The sequence below is a fragment of the Orcinus orca genome, chromosome 4, assembly GCF_937001465.1.
Source record: "Orcinus orca chromosome 4, mOrcOrc1.1, whole genome shotgun sequence".
NCBI lineage: Eukaryota > Metazoa > Chordata > Mammalia > Artiodactyla > Delphinidae > Orcinus > Orcinus orca.
The window spans coordinates 141571589-141585728 of NC_064562.1; the positions used below are offsets into that span (position 1 = coordinate 141571589).

General features: G+C 41.1%; 1 protein-coding gene across 8 annotated transcripts in view; it reads left to right on the top strand.

The window, feature by feature from the left end:
- The window catches only part of JADE1 (jade family PHD finger 1), a 68138-nt gene extending 58696 nt beyond the window's left edge, over positions 1 to 9442 (top strand). For all 8 annotated transcript variants that reach the window (XM_033419422.2, XM_033419418.2, XM_033419421.2 and 5 more), the window contains 2 exons: positions 1970 to 2087; positions 5546 to 9442. In XM_033419422.2, the coding sequence (XP_033275313.1) occupies positions 1970 to 2087; positions 5546 to 6453 (1026 nt within the window). In that variant the 3' untranslated portion in view covers positions 6454 to 9442. The remainder of the gene's footprint in view (positions 1 to 1969; positions 2088 to 5545) is intronic.
- Positions 9443 to 14140: the final 4698 nt, after the last annotated feature.

Below are 14140 nucleotides of genomic sequence, written 5' to 3' on the forward strand. Positions count from 1 at the left end.
ATTGACAATTTTAAGTAAAAAACGATGTATCTCTTTTGTACCTCTGACTTGAATAGGAGAGTAACCTTGTCCACTCCTAGGATGTCAGAGAGTTTGTTTCCATTTCCTATTTCTAAAGTTGGATTCCCTGTCTTAATGTAAAAACCGTTCTGTATGTTTTCCAGTTGTTTTGAGCCTGTGATAAGGATCTAGGTTCGGCCTCTTCCTCTTTTTGAGCTTCTACTCTTAATCTCCCCTGGGTGGAGCAATATTTATCAAACAGGGTCGCCTAATTAGCTACCTCCATCCCCAAACTGTTCAGAATTCTCATAAAGGACACCTACTTCCTGGCCTGAGGGTGTGTGGCTGTCAGAGAAAGAATGTGCTTTAACCAGGGTGAATGACACTGAAATAAGATTTACTTTGAGACAGGAAGAGTGATTTTATTCTCAGTTCTTTTAAGATAATTTTTATTTTTATCAAGAAGTGTTAGGAAGATCCTAAACAAATAGTGAATAGGTTAGGATCAAGAGAAGCCTGACTTGGTGGTCCTGCTTTAGGCCAGGAAATTATACCACTTACAACGTGAGCAATGCAAATGTGAAAGCCAGCTGACCTGTCCCTCTTAATGCCTTGTGTCCTCTTGGAAAGGAGGCTGCCTTGAACACAGCTGGGGAAGAACAGCTGGAATTGTTAGGGTTCTTTAGGGGTGGCGTATCTATACATAAGCCAAAATGCAGGGCTGTGTGTGTCGCTTGTTGCCACTCTCGCTGCCAAAAGGTTAGTGACCTTGGGGGAAGGTGGCAGGAGAAGGGATAGCCCAAGCGTTAGGAGAGTGCAGTCATGCCTTTGGTGTAGGAGCTGATGGGGATACGCAGTCCCTGTTTTCAGTCTTGCCACTGAGCTTACTGGGGTGGTCTTGTCCACATCTTCCTGAAGAAAGGTTTATTAATTGTGTTATCTGCTGTGTTGCATTTGACGTTTGTGTTTTCAGGCCCATGCCATCTAATCAGGTCTTACCAGTAGGTTTTAGGACTGAGAGATGTAAGGGGGGTTTATTGATTAAGTCATTAAAATTTGATTCTGTATTGGCTGATCACAGGTGGCTTTGAAAATGGGGAACAAATTTAAGTGTTGATTGGTTACTACTGGTGAATGAGCATCTGCATGCAGTTCCCCAGTGGTCGCACATCAGATGCAAAGCGGAGCTCCTAGTGCTGGGGTCTTCTCGGTTACTGACCGATGAATCGAGAAGAGGGCAGTTTCAGTTTTTCAGGTGGTGATACAGAAAGCTGGCCTTGAGAGGCTGAGCTAGCAAGTCAATGGCAAAGCAAGAAGGATGTTCCCTAGGTGTTCACACGCTGTAGGAACACAGCGGCCTGTAAGTTCCAAGGTAATTCAGAGAGTTCAGTGTCAACAAAAGAAGTTTACTTGGATTCCTGGTGACTACTTGGCCTTCTAGTGAGCCCTGTGTGGGGACATTGTTTGTGAGGGGCTTCTCCCTCTGATGGCCCTTGACCCTAATGCTATCTAGTTCCATCTTCAGAAGATGCTTAATAAAGTGCAGCAGAGGTGGCTTCTGAACTGCTCTGAAGCCTCTGACGATAGAATTCATGGGAAGAGGATACTGAAGGGGTGATAAGCAGAGTCCTTTGGCAAGAGCTGGCATGTTTGGACTTGGACACCGATGGGCGTCTGTCTCTTCGCCAGGAGGAGCCTGTGGCCAGGTGTGGTGCAGGGGCAGGACCTCCTCTGACAGCCTCTTTTGTGCTGCTACCCACCTTGAGGGGTATACGCAGAATACTTGTTAGCACCCCCAAAGGGAGGCTTAGAGATTAGCTAAAATGTTTAAAGTACATTTGGATATCAAAAGTCACTCAAGGACCTAGTAGGACAAATTTTTCTCAGGTAAAGAGGAAAAAAACAAAAAAACACCAAAGTCCTGTTATAATGTATTGCTTACTTAGAATCTTTATTCTCTACGTTCTAGGTTCGGAACCTCACTTACATGGTGACCCGCAGGGAAAAGATTAAACGATCTGTGTGCAAAGTCCAGGAACAGATATTCAATCTTTACACTAAGCTTTTGGAGCAAGAAAGAGTTTCAGGTATGCATTAAGCCCCGGTAGGTCAAACAATAGGGCAGGGGTTTGTAAGCCCTCTGTTAAGGGAAAAAAATGCTAGTTTCTTTAATTTTCTTTTATACTGTAGAAGAATCAAAGAAGCAAAGGCTTTTGTTGTTGAAGAAAATCTTTAGGCATTCGAGGCGCCATGGTCTAGAGGAGAGGGCTATGAACTGGGCCTCATGTGTGGGTCAAATCCTATATTGGCTACTTAAAGGCTCAACACAAGCAAGTCTTAAGTTTTCCAAGTCTCCCTCGTTTCCTCACATGTAACGTGAGGATGAGATCTCCAGCTACCTCCTGGGAACAACTGTGAGACTCGAAAGAGTAACTTACATATTGCAAGGCACTTGATAAATGTAAAGTATCCTGGGGATACCTAGAAAGGTTTATAATTATCTAGCCTTTGGATCTACCTGTAACATATGGTAAATATATCTTAAGACTGTGTACTTAAGGCACACATCCATGTTGATGTAACATTCACAGTGGATTATTTTGGTGTAGTTGGAGTTTTGAATACGTTCGAGATTCAGCACAACATATTTATTTAGTGCTGCCTATGTTGCATTGCTCTGGCAAAGAGAAAACGAAAACTAAGACATGGACTTCCCCCACCTCCGGAGAACACTTGAGTGACTTTGAGATCAAGTGCATAGGAGGGCAAGTTGTTTAACCTCTCCGGGACTCTGTTGGTCTGTAAGAGGATTGGTCCAGAATCCTGCCCTCTGAAGTGCTTTTCCGCCCTAGCGTTCCGTGATCAGAAGCCCCAGAAAGCAGGCGTTATAAGGATTTCAGAGGAGGAAGAGTCTGTCGAGTGCGGATCGGGCAGAACCATGACCCACGAGCAGGCGGGTCTTAGGGGACCTCGTGTCTGCTGCCCTTTGAAGTTAGAGCAGCGGTGTCTGCACCGCTTGCCTTTTGTGCAGAGTCCACCGGCTTACTCTCCTGCTTCTGCGGCTTTTCGTCTCTGTAGATTAGGAAACACAGATACAACAAAGAAGTTGTTACAACCTATTATGTTGAAATCCACATTCTGGGTTTACCTAAAACTAACTGGATATGTGTGACTAGAGGCAAACTGGTCAGCCGAACAAAGAAGAGAGAAAAAGCTTGGGGAGTTTTAAATGATATTCTTGAAGTGTGTTGTTACATTGTTTTGATAGCATTAACGTATTAATATCATCATCCTAGGTAATACCCTTCCCAAGAGTAAATATTTCCCAGATATATCAAGTGTTATATCGTCAGCTAGACTTTAGAGCTGTCAAACTTTTAAAATAGATTTTTCTCAGGGTATCACAAGTACAAGCAGTTTGACTCAGATTCTTTAAGGTGAACTTCCGTCTCTTCATTATTCCTACTTGAATGCAGATAAAATAGGGGACCTGTTTTCTCCCTTGCCCGTGGTGTGTCCTTGTGTAAACAGCAGCCCCCCCACCCCCACCCCAAGGCTGTCTGGTGCAGATCACCCGGCCTCCAGCTGCAGAGGCCGAGCTGCTGCCGCCCAGGATCATTAGTGCAGGTTGTGTCTGTGGAGCTTTGCCAGTGGAGGGCTTTCTGTGACTCTTGTTAAAAGTCCTTACGTAATGAGTGATTACCTACGAAAATAAGCTGTAAAGAACGTTTTCATCTGATTTCACTTGAGTCGTTTTTCATGGTTATTGCAGGCAGTTTTTTTTTTTTTCCCCCTTGTATTTCGTGGCTGAGGTTTTTTGGTAAGTGGTGGAGCTTCTTAACAAGGTTAGGAAGTGTTTTGTGTAACAGATGTAATGCAGATCTACGTTCAGAAGTCCTACTGCTGTTCCAGAACAGGAAAAGGGGTCCTCGCCACCCTCTGAGGAATGACCCACACTAGGTATGACGGGTTGGAAGCAGTGGTAATCTTCCTGTGAACTGCCCCAGGGAATGAAGTGGAAACCCCTTGGGATGCCTTTTTTCTCCTTGCAGTTTGAGACTTTCAGTTGTGTCGTTCGTGCCTCACACCGATCTACCTTGTAAGAGAGATGATTCCGAGGGAGGCAGAGATGGCCCTGACTTAATGTGTGTCACTAGGATCCACGGTTTAAACTGTCCCGTGGTTCCGAAGATGGGCAGGGCCCTTCTGCTGGATGAGTGTCCTCGGTGGAGACAATACTTATGAGAGTCAGAGGCCCTTCAGAGACATGGATCCCAAGTCAGGAGAGAATCAGAGCTTGGAAAATAGCCCCTCTTACCTTCCTATTTTCCCACATTAGGTGACTGCATAAAAGAAAGAATACGTGTGGCGTGACGGTTGACCCTGAGTTTGATTATTGAGAAAGCAGCCATTTCTAAACCAGCAGACTGTAAAACACCCTCCCCTACGGTCATGATAAGTTTACGTTTAGAGTTGCTAGCTCTGTTCTGTTTACATGCAGTGTCCGTTTCCGCTCAGCAGTTAAACTCTCACAAGGGCTCCTGCCTGCTACTCTGGGGGGGAACCTTGTTTTCCTGGTGGTTCATAACTCAGGAAACATGAAAACTGCTCTTTGTAGGTGCCCTGGAGGCTCTTGCAGGAACGTGGTCCTTCGGATGAACTCTAGTATGTTACGAATTCACCCTATAGTTTTCAAACTGAGGGTTACAGTTTATTACCGGGTCGTGAGATGAATTTAGCAGGTCATCACTAGCATTAAAACAAATGAAATAGAACAGAAACTGTCACAGTGCCTATCAGGCCATGAGGCTAATATGATTGCAGGAGAAGTGAGCTTTACTGGGTTACATTGTGAAACTTAGTTCTTACTGTGATTCGCCTCAGAAATGTTTGAAAAACACCAATTTAACTTATCCTTGTGTTGGATGGCAATTCAGTTTAATTCCACAAATGGGTTTTACATATGAGAGTAAACAGATGTACGCTGTGTCAAGAATGATTTCAAACACCTTCCTTTATTCATTTCACAATTGACGTGTATTTATCCTCATCATAGCCATGTAGCCCTGTGAGGGTGTAGATAATTTGGAGAAAGAACCTTAAAAGCCCCAGTCCCCCCAGCCCCCCCAGCCTCACCCCCACCCCCCACCCCCACCCCGTCTGTAGGCGTGGCAGGTGGCAGCTCTTGGCAGGCGCTGCTCTGAGACCGGGTGGAAGCAGTGCTTGCTTCACCGCAGACGGATTCCGCAGTGAATCCCATTTGAAAATCAGATCAGTTATTTTGTTTGACGGAAAATGTATTCCTTGAAAAGACATTGTTTCATGAAAAAGTACATGAACTTAAGCTGTTTTAGAAAATAGAGGATACTGAGTATTCAGATTTCACGGCAGGTAATACCTTTACTATAAAAACCGAACTTTTACAAAGTGGGTGGCTGTGTGTTTTACTGTTGGGTGGGAAGGCCCTGCTGAGGGTCTGGAATTTTATTGTTCTGGATTTGCCTCTGCTGTAACTTTCCTTGATGTGTGGTTTTTGTGTTCGTAGGTGCGCCGCCTTCTTCTTCCTCCTCGTCACTGGAAAACATGCTTCTGTTTAACAGCCCTTCTGTGGGCCCCGATGCCCCCAAGATAGAGGACTTGAAGTGGCATTCTGCGTTCTTCAGGAAGCAAATGGGTACTTCCTTGGTTCACTCGATGAAAAAGCCCCATAAGCGAGATCCATTGCAGAACAGTGCTGGGAGTGAAGGCAAAACCCTGCTAAAGCAGCCAGACCTGGGCAGCAGAAGGGAGGGGATGGTGGTCCCAGAGAGCTTTTTGAGTTTTGAAAAGACCTTTGCAGAAGCACGTCTCATATCAGCACAACAGAAAAACGGCGTGGTGATGCCAGACCACGGGAGCAGAAGAGACCATCGTTTTCATTGTGATCTTGGTAAGGGAGACTTGAAGGACAGACCTTTCAAACAGAGTCACAAGCCTCTCAGGTCCACAGACGTGTCCCAGAGGCACGTGGACAACACAAGAGCTGCCACCTCCCCTGGAGTGGGGCAGTCAGCACCCGGCACGAGGAAAGAGATGGTGCCCAAGTGCAACGGCTCCCTAATCAAAGTAAACTATAACCAGACTGCAGTCAAAGTGCCTACAACACCTGCCAGCCCAGTGAAGAACTGGGGAGGATTCCGGATTCCAAAGAAGGGGGAACGGCAGCAGCAGGGAGAGGCCCACGAGGGGGCCTGCCACCAGCACTCAGACTACCCCTATCTGGGCTTAGGCCGAGTTCCAGCCAAGGAGAGGGCAAAGAGCAAGTTGAAATCTGACAACGAGAATGACGGGTACGTCCCTGATGTAGAGATGAGTGACTCAGAGAGCGAGGCATCAGAAAAGAAATGTATACATGCCAGCAGCACCATTAATAGGAGGACAGACATTATCAGGAGAAGCATTTTGGCCTCTTGATGAAGCAGAGATGGCTTGGGAGCACCACGGGCTTGTCACGGGGTAGGCGAGAGTTCAGACACGGGGGACGAGCAGAAACCCGTCACTCCTGAGCTGCACAAACACATTTACTTGCAATTCAGATTGAATCTTTTTTTTTGAGTCATTTATAAATCATTGTTGTGAGAAGTGTGTTATTTGCAACTTGTTGAGGAAACACAAGAGTTAGATTGTAACCGTAAGACACTGCTAAGACTAGAGGCTGAATTAAACACTAAAATAAGAATGGATGAATTAAGTTTCTAAAGAGGGCAAGGCTTTTAAATAAGCCTCATGAGCTTTTACTGCCCTCTGTATTCTTCCCAAAGCACAAACTCTTGGTTACCTGAATATACAGAATCAGATGTGGTTCTTGAGAAATGCTCACGTACCATTTAATAGCCCATAAAACTTATTTTCTAGGACTGTGGTGGATCTTGAAATCCTATTTATACTTTGGCCCACAAGGCTGTTTTTGTTGCATTATAGTATACGGGCAGTAGCTCTGAAGCTTCAGTAACTCTAGGGAATTCACGTGTAAATATAGCAGATGAGGGAAGAGAAAATTTAAAAGTCATTACTGGAAGATCTGAAGGGACAGGGTAGAGCCGCTGGAGCCTGGAGATTTAGGGTAAATGTAAGCAAGGTCCTGCTGCCGGAAGCCCTTGAATGTGTTGTGGATATAGGGCTGGTGGAGGGTGAAGCCATTACAAAGTTCCATCTGTGAGAAAGGGCAGTTGAGGTCCCGTCTTTACCAGTCCTTTTGACCTTTCTCTTCCCTAACCACTGCCTTTTGGGCCAGCTTGGGCTTTCGCTGGCCATTGGCAAAAACTGGCCATCTGGCTTCCAACAATACAATGGCTATTCAAGTTCAAGTGATGATGAACTTCCAGACTCTGGTGACTCATATTTCCCAGAGCCGACCACTAGTGCATATGTTGGGGAATCCGGCCTTCCAACATGAACAGATTCCTTTAAAAAAAAAAAAAAAAAAACAAGAAAAACAAAACAAAAAAAAAGCAAAATAGGTTATATTTAAAAAAAAAATAGAAAGGCAATAAGTTGCGATAACCTCTTACCATTGATTGACCAAGGTTATACAGGAAAGAGATTGAAGTGTAATAGGTTTTCTGGAGTCAGAGTTCTAAGCTCTAGTTCGTAACTTGGACTTTCTAATTGCAAACGGCAATAACTAGTAAGTTATCAGCAATAATAAATTTAGCATTAAATTTGAGTACAATGTTCTGTTTCTGCACTCGCTGCAGTGCATTATGTATTAAGACAGTGGATAGTGTTAAGGTCCTGTTAATTTTTTTTTGGAATTCAATGTAGTTGTGAATCAAACTTAAGGAAAGTTTAAGTAGCAATGAGATTTAGAGTTATGGGCACTTGGAACAAGCCCAACTTCCCCTAAATTATCCTTTAGTTTGTTAATATCAGTATTCAGATTCCTGATTCATTTATACATTTGTTTCCATGTGGCAGGGACATTCTGATACTTAATGAGTAATGCTTTGAGTTCTGTAGTTACCTTTCAAGTCTTCCGGACGATTGTCAACAAGGAAAAAGGCTTATTGAATTCCATCTTGCTATGCAAGTTTTATCAGATGATCAAATAGTAGATCTGATACATCCCCATTGTATGTATGACATTTTCAAACCAAGTCTTAACTTTTCGAATACATTTTAGTAGCTAATTCAGGGGAGGGGAAAGAATGACCCAGGTTTTTAGATTGACTATTTTTGAGCTATGGGGCTCATTTTTCAAAGACTGTTGTCCAGATAAACTGTTGCTACAGATACTAGAAGTTTCTTATGAATCCAAGTTGTACATTAACTCGGCATAATTTAAAAATCTTTTTTTTTTTTTTTTGCATATGAGCAAAAAACCTTTTGCTGGATACAGGAGAAGGTGGACTCGATTTACAGTTATCTTTTGACTACAGCAACAGCTCTGGGTGAGAGTAGAATATATAGAGGGATAATTTGTCAAGCCATAAAAAGAAAATCTAAATTAATTCTAGTAAGTGTATGACCTCTCACCATTATAAGAGGTACCAGATTCATTTGCACTATTAGGAATGCTAGTTTTGTGCAAAAATAATGCCTTACCTGTTTTTTCCCCACATTTAGGTTGAAAAGCTTTCAAACGTTCCAAGTTATGCTGAACCAAAAACAAAACAAAACAAAAAATAAAAATAAAAAAAAAACCCACACAAGAACTAAACACCCAAAAACAAAAAGCCCACACTTTTAATTCCTGCTTTGAAATGCAAATGGTACAGAGCTCAGTTTCTCTGGCACAGTGTAATGATAGCTCTGTGAGTGGGTGAGTTTCATGTCCTGCTGGGAACTCTGTACGTGGCCGCATGAGCAGCAACCAGCCAGCCGAACCTGCCCACCTGCACTCTGAGTACGGAACCATTTGCCTTCTTTTCTCCTTCTCCTCCTTCTTTTTCTTTTTTTTTTTTGTTTTTTAAAGCTTTATCTATCTTTCCTTGTGCATCCTGACCAAGAAATATCTTTGATTATGATCAATGTATTATGTCAAAATGTAGGCTAGTTAAACTTTTGTAAAGTTGCCTGGAATGTCATTTGTTAGGTTATAAACACAAAATCTAAATGAAGGGTTATATGTGTTGTGTACAAATCTTAATTATTTTGAAATGGACAAACTTGTCATTACATTTGTAACCTTGTACAGAGGATTTTTCACTATGTGCCTAGCTTGGTGTCCATTCAGCTAAAGTTGAAAAAAAAGGTGCATGAAGAGTTAAAAATCAGAATTAAACAAAGTATATGTAGAGATGACTATTTTATATTACATGGCCCAATCCTGTATTTATTTCTACCCCCTTTTTGAAAGTATTTATAAAACTAGTTGAGGACAGCTGTATTTTTTTGTTGAACTATTTAGTAGAATTTGTGCCTTTTTGTCTGTATGTGAATAAATGCTGTACATTTTGCAGTACATTTTAGAGTGTCTTGAAATCTGGTTTTGCTAAATATTTAGATGTATATGACTTAGCTGCATATGTATGTGATGTCTCACATGATGGTACATGTCGACAGTCTCACAGCTTAGATCAGGAACGCAAACTGCAGGGAACATGACCAAGACTGTGGAAGAGCACAGATTCACTAGGCTGCTTTCTGGCTCAACTTGGATGGTGAGACACTGATATATGATAATGGTTTGATTTTAGTGTTCCCCACCTGGAGTTCTTTCCAGAATACAGTTTTAGAGCTGAAAACAACCAGTTGAAGCAACTTACACGTTAGGGTTGGCGACACCTGGGTTTAGAGGCTGAAGTACAGTCCACCAGCCGTGTGACCTTTGCCAAGTCACCTAACCTTTATAAGCCTCAATTTTCCCTTCTGTGAAAGGACAGTGACATCCTACTGTCTTCCTGGGGTTGCTGTGCTATTTAAAGCAAGCTCATAGAGCATCTCATAGAAAGCACGTGGTAGGCATTTGGTAAATGTTTGGCTATTATTCTTATGATTAGGAACAAGACACTGACTTCTTCAACATAATGTTGACTGATAAGCCTTCTGAGGCAAAAAAAAATGTTATTTCTGAATGACAGGGAGACCTTATAAGACTCTTAAAAAATAATTTTCAAAGGGCGCAGTTTCATTAAATGCATTCTTTTGATCACAGAATTCTGGAACATTAGGGCAAAGAAGAGGTATCTCTATTCTACAGAGAAGACATGTCCAAGATCATAGCATTAGGCATTGGCGGGACCGGGCCAAGGCCCTAGTTCTAATTTCTAGTTTGGTGTTCTCCCTGCCTGAAGCAGGCTTTACTCAACCCCTACATGCAGGCATTAGCATATAATGAAATGCACCTTTGTGCTGGGAACAGCAAAAACCGGGAGGGTCACATATTCTCACGTAGATTACAACGTACAGGAGTCACAACAGGGTAGCGGTACAGAGACCCTAATTTACAGTTTTTGTAAAAATTTGGCCAGTTTTTTTAAACATGAATTGTTCATACATTTGGCTAAAAGCTTGTTTATTTCTCCTTGTTCCTCCTTAGTGACTATTCACTTCCACATAGCTTGCTCTGAGTAAGACCCCAGAGAGAAATAACTGTGATTCTTCCTACAAGGTCTAAAGTTGAATAACCACGATAGTTCTCTAGGGAAATTAAGTCCCCAGGAGCCAGAGGATAGGGCCTATTGCTGGCAGTTCTGCAACATGTGATGGGAAACGTGGCACCAGGGACTCGTGTATGTGTTTTTAGCCAGATCACTTAGAAAACGGTTTCTACCTTTGAAACATTCGCCGTCTGCAGTAAACTTCGCAATTAACTTCAAGGTTGAAATCTTCAATATGATTTCCCTTCAGTGCTCAGAACTGCCTTAGATGATGTGCTCCAGTCCGGGGCAGAATAGACCTTTGATTGAAAAAGAGGGTAAAAGCAAATCTGTTATCTACTTCCTTGACTTTGACCATTCCCTGTGCTGCTAAGTTTGATGCTGCTGCAATCTAGCTTTTCCTGAGTTCTGGTGGACTGCTTGTTGGGCGTGTCCTCTTTGATGTATGCAGGTGCTTGGGATTTTGGAACTCATCCTTTTCTATGTCCTGCCTTAAGAGAATGCCATCCAAGCCTGGAACCTGTTCTTATTTCTTCAACTCCTGTAGCCAAATGCTGATCTAGATCTATGTATTATACGTAATATCTCTTCAGCAACTTTTGCTTCTCTTAATCCCACTACCGCTTGCCATACAGTGTTCAAGCCTCCTCATTTCTTGCCTGGATTATCACAGCAGCCTCTTACCTGGTTTCCTTGGTTCAAGTCTTGCTGAAATCAATCACTGCTCCCAGTTAGCTGCGGTCTTGCCAGCGCTATCTCCGTAGTGATAACTTCCACAATAAAAACTGGCTTTGTTATTCCACAAGCTCGTCAGAGAACCTCCAGGCTTCTGTACATGATTACAAAAGGCTTATCAAATGGCAAAAGCACTGCTTGGTATTTTATGCGTATTAATTTGTTTAAGCCGCACAGCATGTGAGGAAGGCACTATTATCTATCTGCAGATGAGGAAACAGAGGCACAGCAATTAAGTAATTTGCTCAAGGTCAGTAGGTGGTAGAGCTGGGCGTCAATCCTAGCCAGGCTGCAACTAAGCCCCCTGGGCCCTACTGCCTCTCGGAGTACAAAAAGAGTTCACATAAAGTAGTTCATGTGTTTTTGAGTATACGGAGGAGTATACATGTGAACTTTCAGTTCAATGAATTTCTGTAAAGTAAAGCTAATTACCTTGGTTTAAAATATTATGTTAATGTACTGCTTGAATGACTATGAACATAACCTAATGGATAAAGAGCAATATTGTTGGCTTGTAGTCAGTTAGTCCCTGCCTTCTTCTAGGGAGAATAGAATTAGTTAATTTAGTGTCCTATACATTTATGTAACACACACGCACACACGTATTTACAGATATAAAATATACGCCTATGATAAAAAATAGCACTGCTATCAAGAACTCAAAGAATAAATTTCTCTCCTGACACGTTACCTGGAAAGTTACAGAGAATTATTTAAAATCACATTGTTTCTAGATGATGAATCTGCAGTTAGGACTCATGTCTTAAAACTCTGATGGTATGCAAAACCTTCAAATCAGTATTTTTGTGATATAAAGTATAATAAATCTGGTTAGCTTTTATAAATAAGTCAAGCAAATTAAATAGCAAAGATAAAAGAAAAAAAATGTATACCATCATTCCTAATGTATCACTAATGTATCCTGATACTCTCACTACTACTTGGCTTATATACGGCAGAGTTCTAAATAGTACGTTTATAATTATGGGTTAATTATGGTTATTTTACCTATTAATCTGGCTGATGGCTTAATTTCCAGAGTATCATCAGTGTGAGGCCATTTCTTCATGAAGCAAATCTTTTCCTCTGGTGTTTCCTTCCTCCATGTAGCAGCCTCAGAGGTGCCTTCCTTCTTTTCTTGTTCATTTTGGCTCTGCTCCAGCTTTACCGTTTGAATCATTTGAGCTTCTCTTTTTCATGTCAAATGCTTGTGGTCATATCTTTGCCTCAAAGAGTCCCAAATACTCAAAGTAAGTAAATACCTTTCAAATACCTCGCTTTAAAATACCATGCTTATTTCGACACAGGAAAATCATATAATATAGTATCAACCACTTTATAATTGCTAAACACAATTTAACATATTTATTATTTTTTTGGTAGATATTTGGTAAATTGTTTTGGGTGAAATTGTCACCACTTATTAAAGAAATCTGTATTTTTTTTTTTTTTTGGATCTGTCTCCTAAAGCAAAGGAAATAAAACCAAAAATAAACAAATAGGACCTAATTAAACTTAAAGCTTTTGCATAGCAAAGGAAACCATAAACAAAATGAAAAGACAACCTACTGAATGGGAGAAAATATTTGCAAATGATATGGCTGATAAGGGGTTAATATCCAAAATATATAAACAGTTCATGTAACTCAACATCAAAAAAAAAAAACCTGATTAAAAATGTGCAGAAGACCTGAATAGACATTTCTCCAAAGAGGAAATGCAGACGGCCAACAGCCACAGGAAAAGATATTCAACACTGCTAATCATGAGGGAAGTGCAAATCAAAACCACAATGATGTATCACCTCACACCTGTCAGAATGGCCATCATCAAAAAGAACACAAATAACAAATGTTGGCAAGGATGTGGTTGGTAGGAATGTAAATTCCCTACTGTGGAAGACAGTTTGGATGGTCCTTAAAAAACTAAAAATAGAGCTACCATATGATGCTGCAATTCCACTCCTGGGCATATAACTGGAAAAGACGAAAACTCTTAATTCAAAAAGACACATGCACCCTCAATGTTCGTAACAGCATTATTTACAACAGGCAGGACATGGAAGCAACCTAAGTGTCCATCAACAGATGAATGGATAAAGGATATATATATATATATATATATATATATAGACACACACACGTATATGTATGTGTATATATACACACATACACACAATGGAATACTATTCAGCCATGAAAAAGAAAAGAAATCTTGCCATTTGCAACAACATGAATAGACTTGGAGGGTATTATGCCAATTAAAATAAGTCAGACAGAGAAAGTTATATACGGAATCTAAAAAATACAACACACTGGTGAATATAACAAAGAAGAAGACTTACTGATATAGAGAATAAACTAATGGTTACCAGTGGGGAGAGGGAAGGGAAGAGGGGCAATGTAGTGGTAGAAGATTAGGAGGTACAAACTATTACATATAAAATAGGCTGCAAGGATATATTGTACAACATGGGGAATATAGCCAATATTTTATAACTTATAACCTTTAAACATTGTGAATCACTATATGGTACACTTGTAACATAATGCTGTACATCAACTGTACTTCAATTGAAAAAAAGAAAGCTTTATAAGGCAATCAAAAAAAAAAAAGAAATCTGGAAACCTTTAAAGGAGGTAACCCACTAATTTATATAACTTCCTTTGCTTAGATCTATATTTTTCACTAAAGTTACTTGACTTTTTAGGTGATGGCCAATTTTTATTTCAAGGTTTGAAAAAATACCCAAATCCCACTAGATATGAAGATGCTTTTCTTAGGAAGTTTTCTATGTAATGCATATAATTTGATAACCAAAAGGG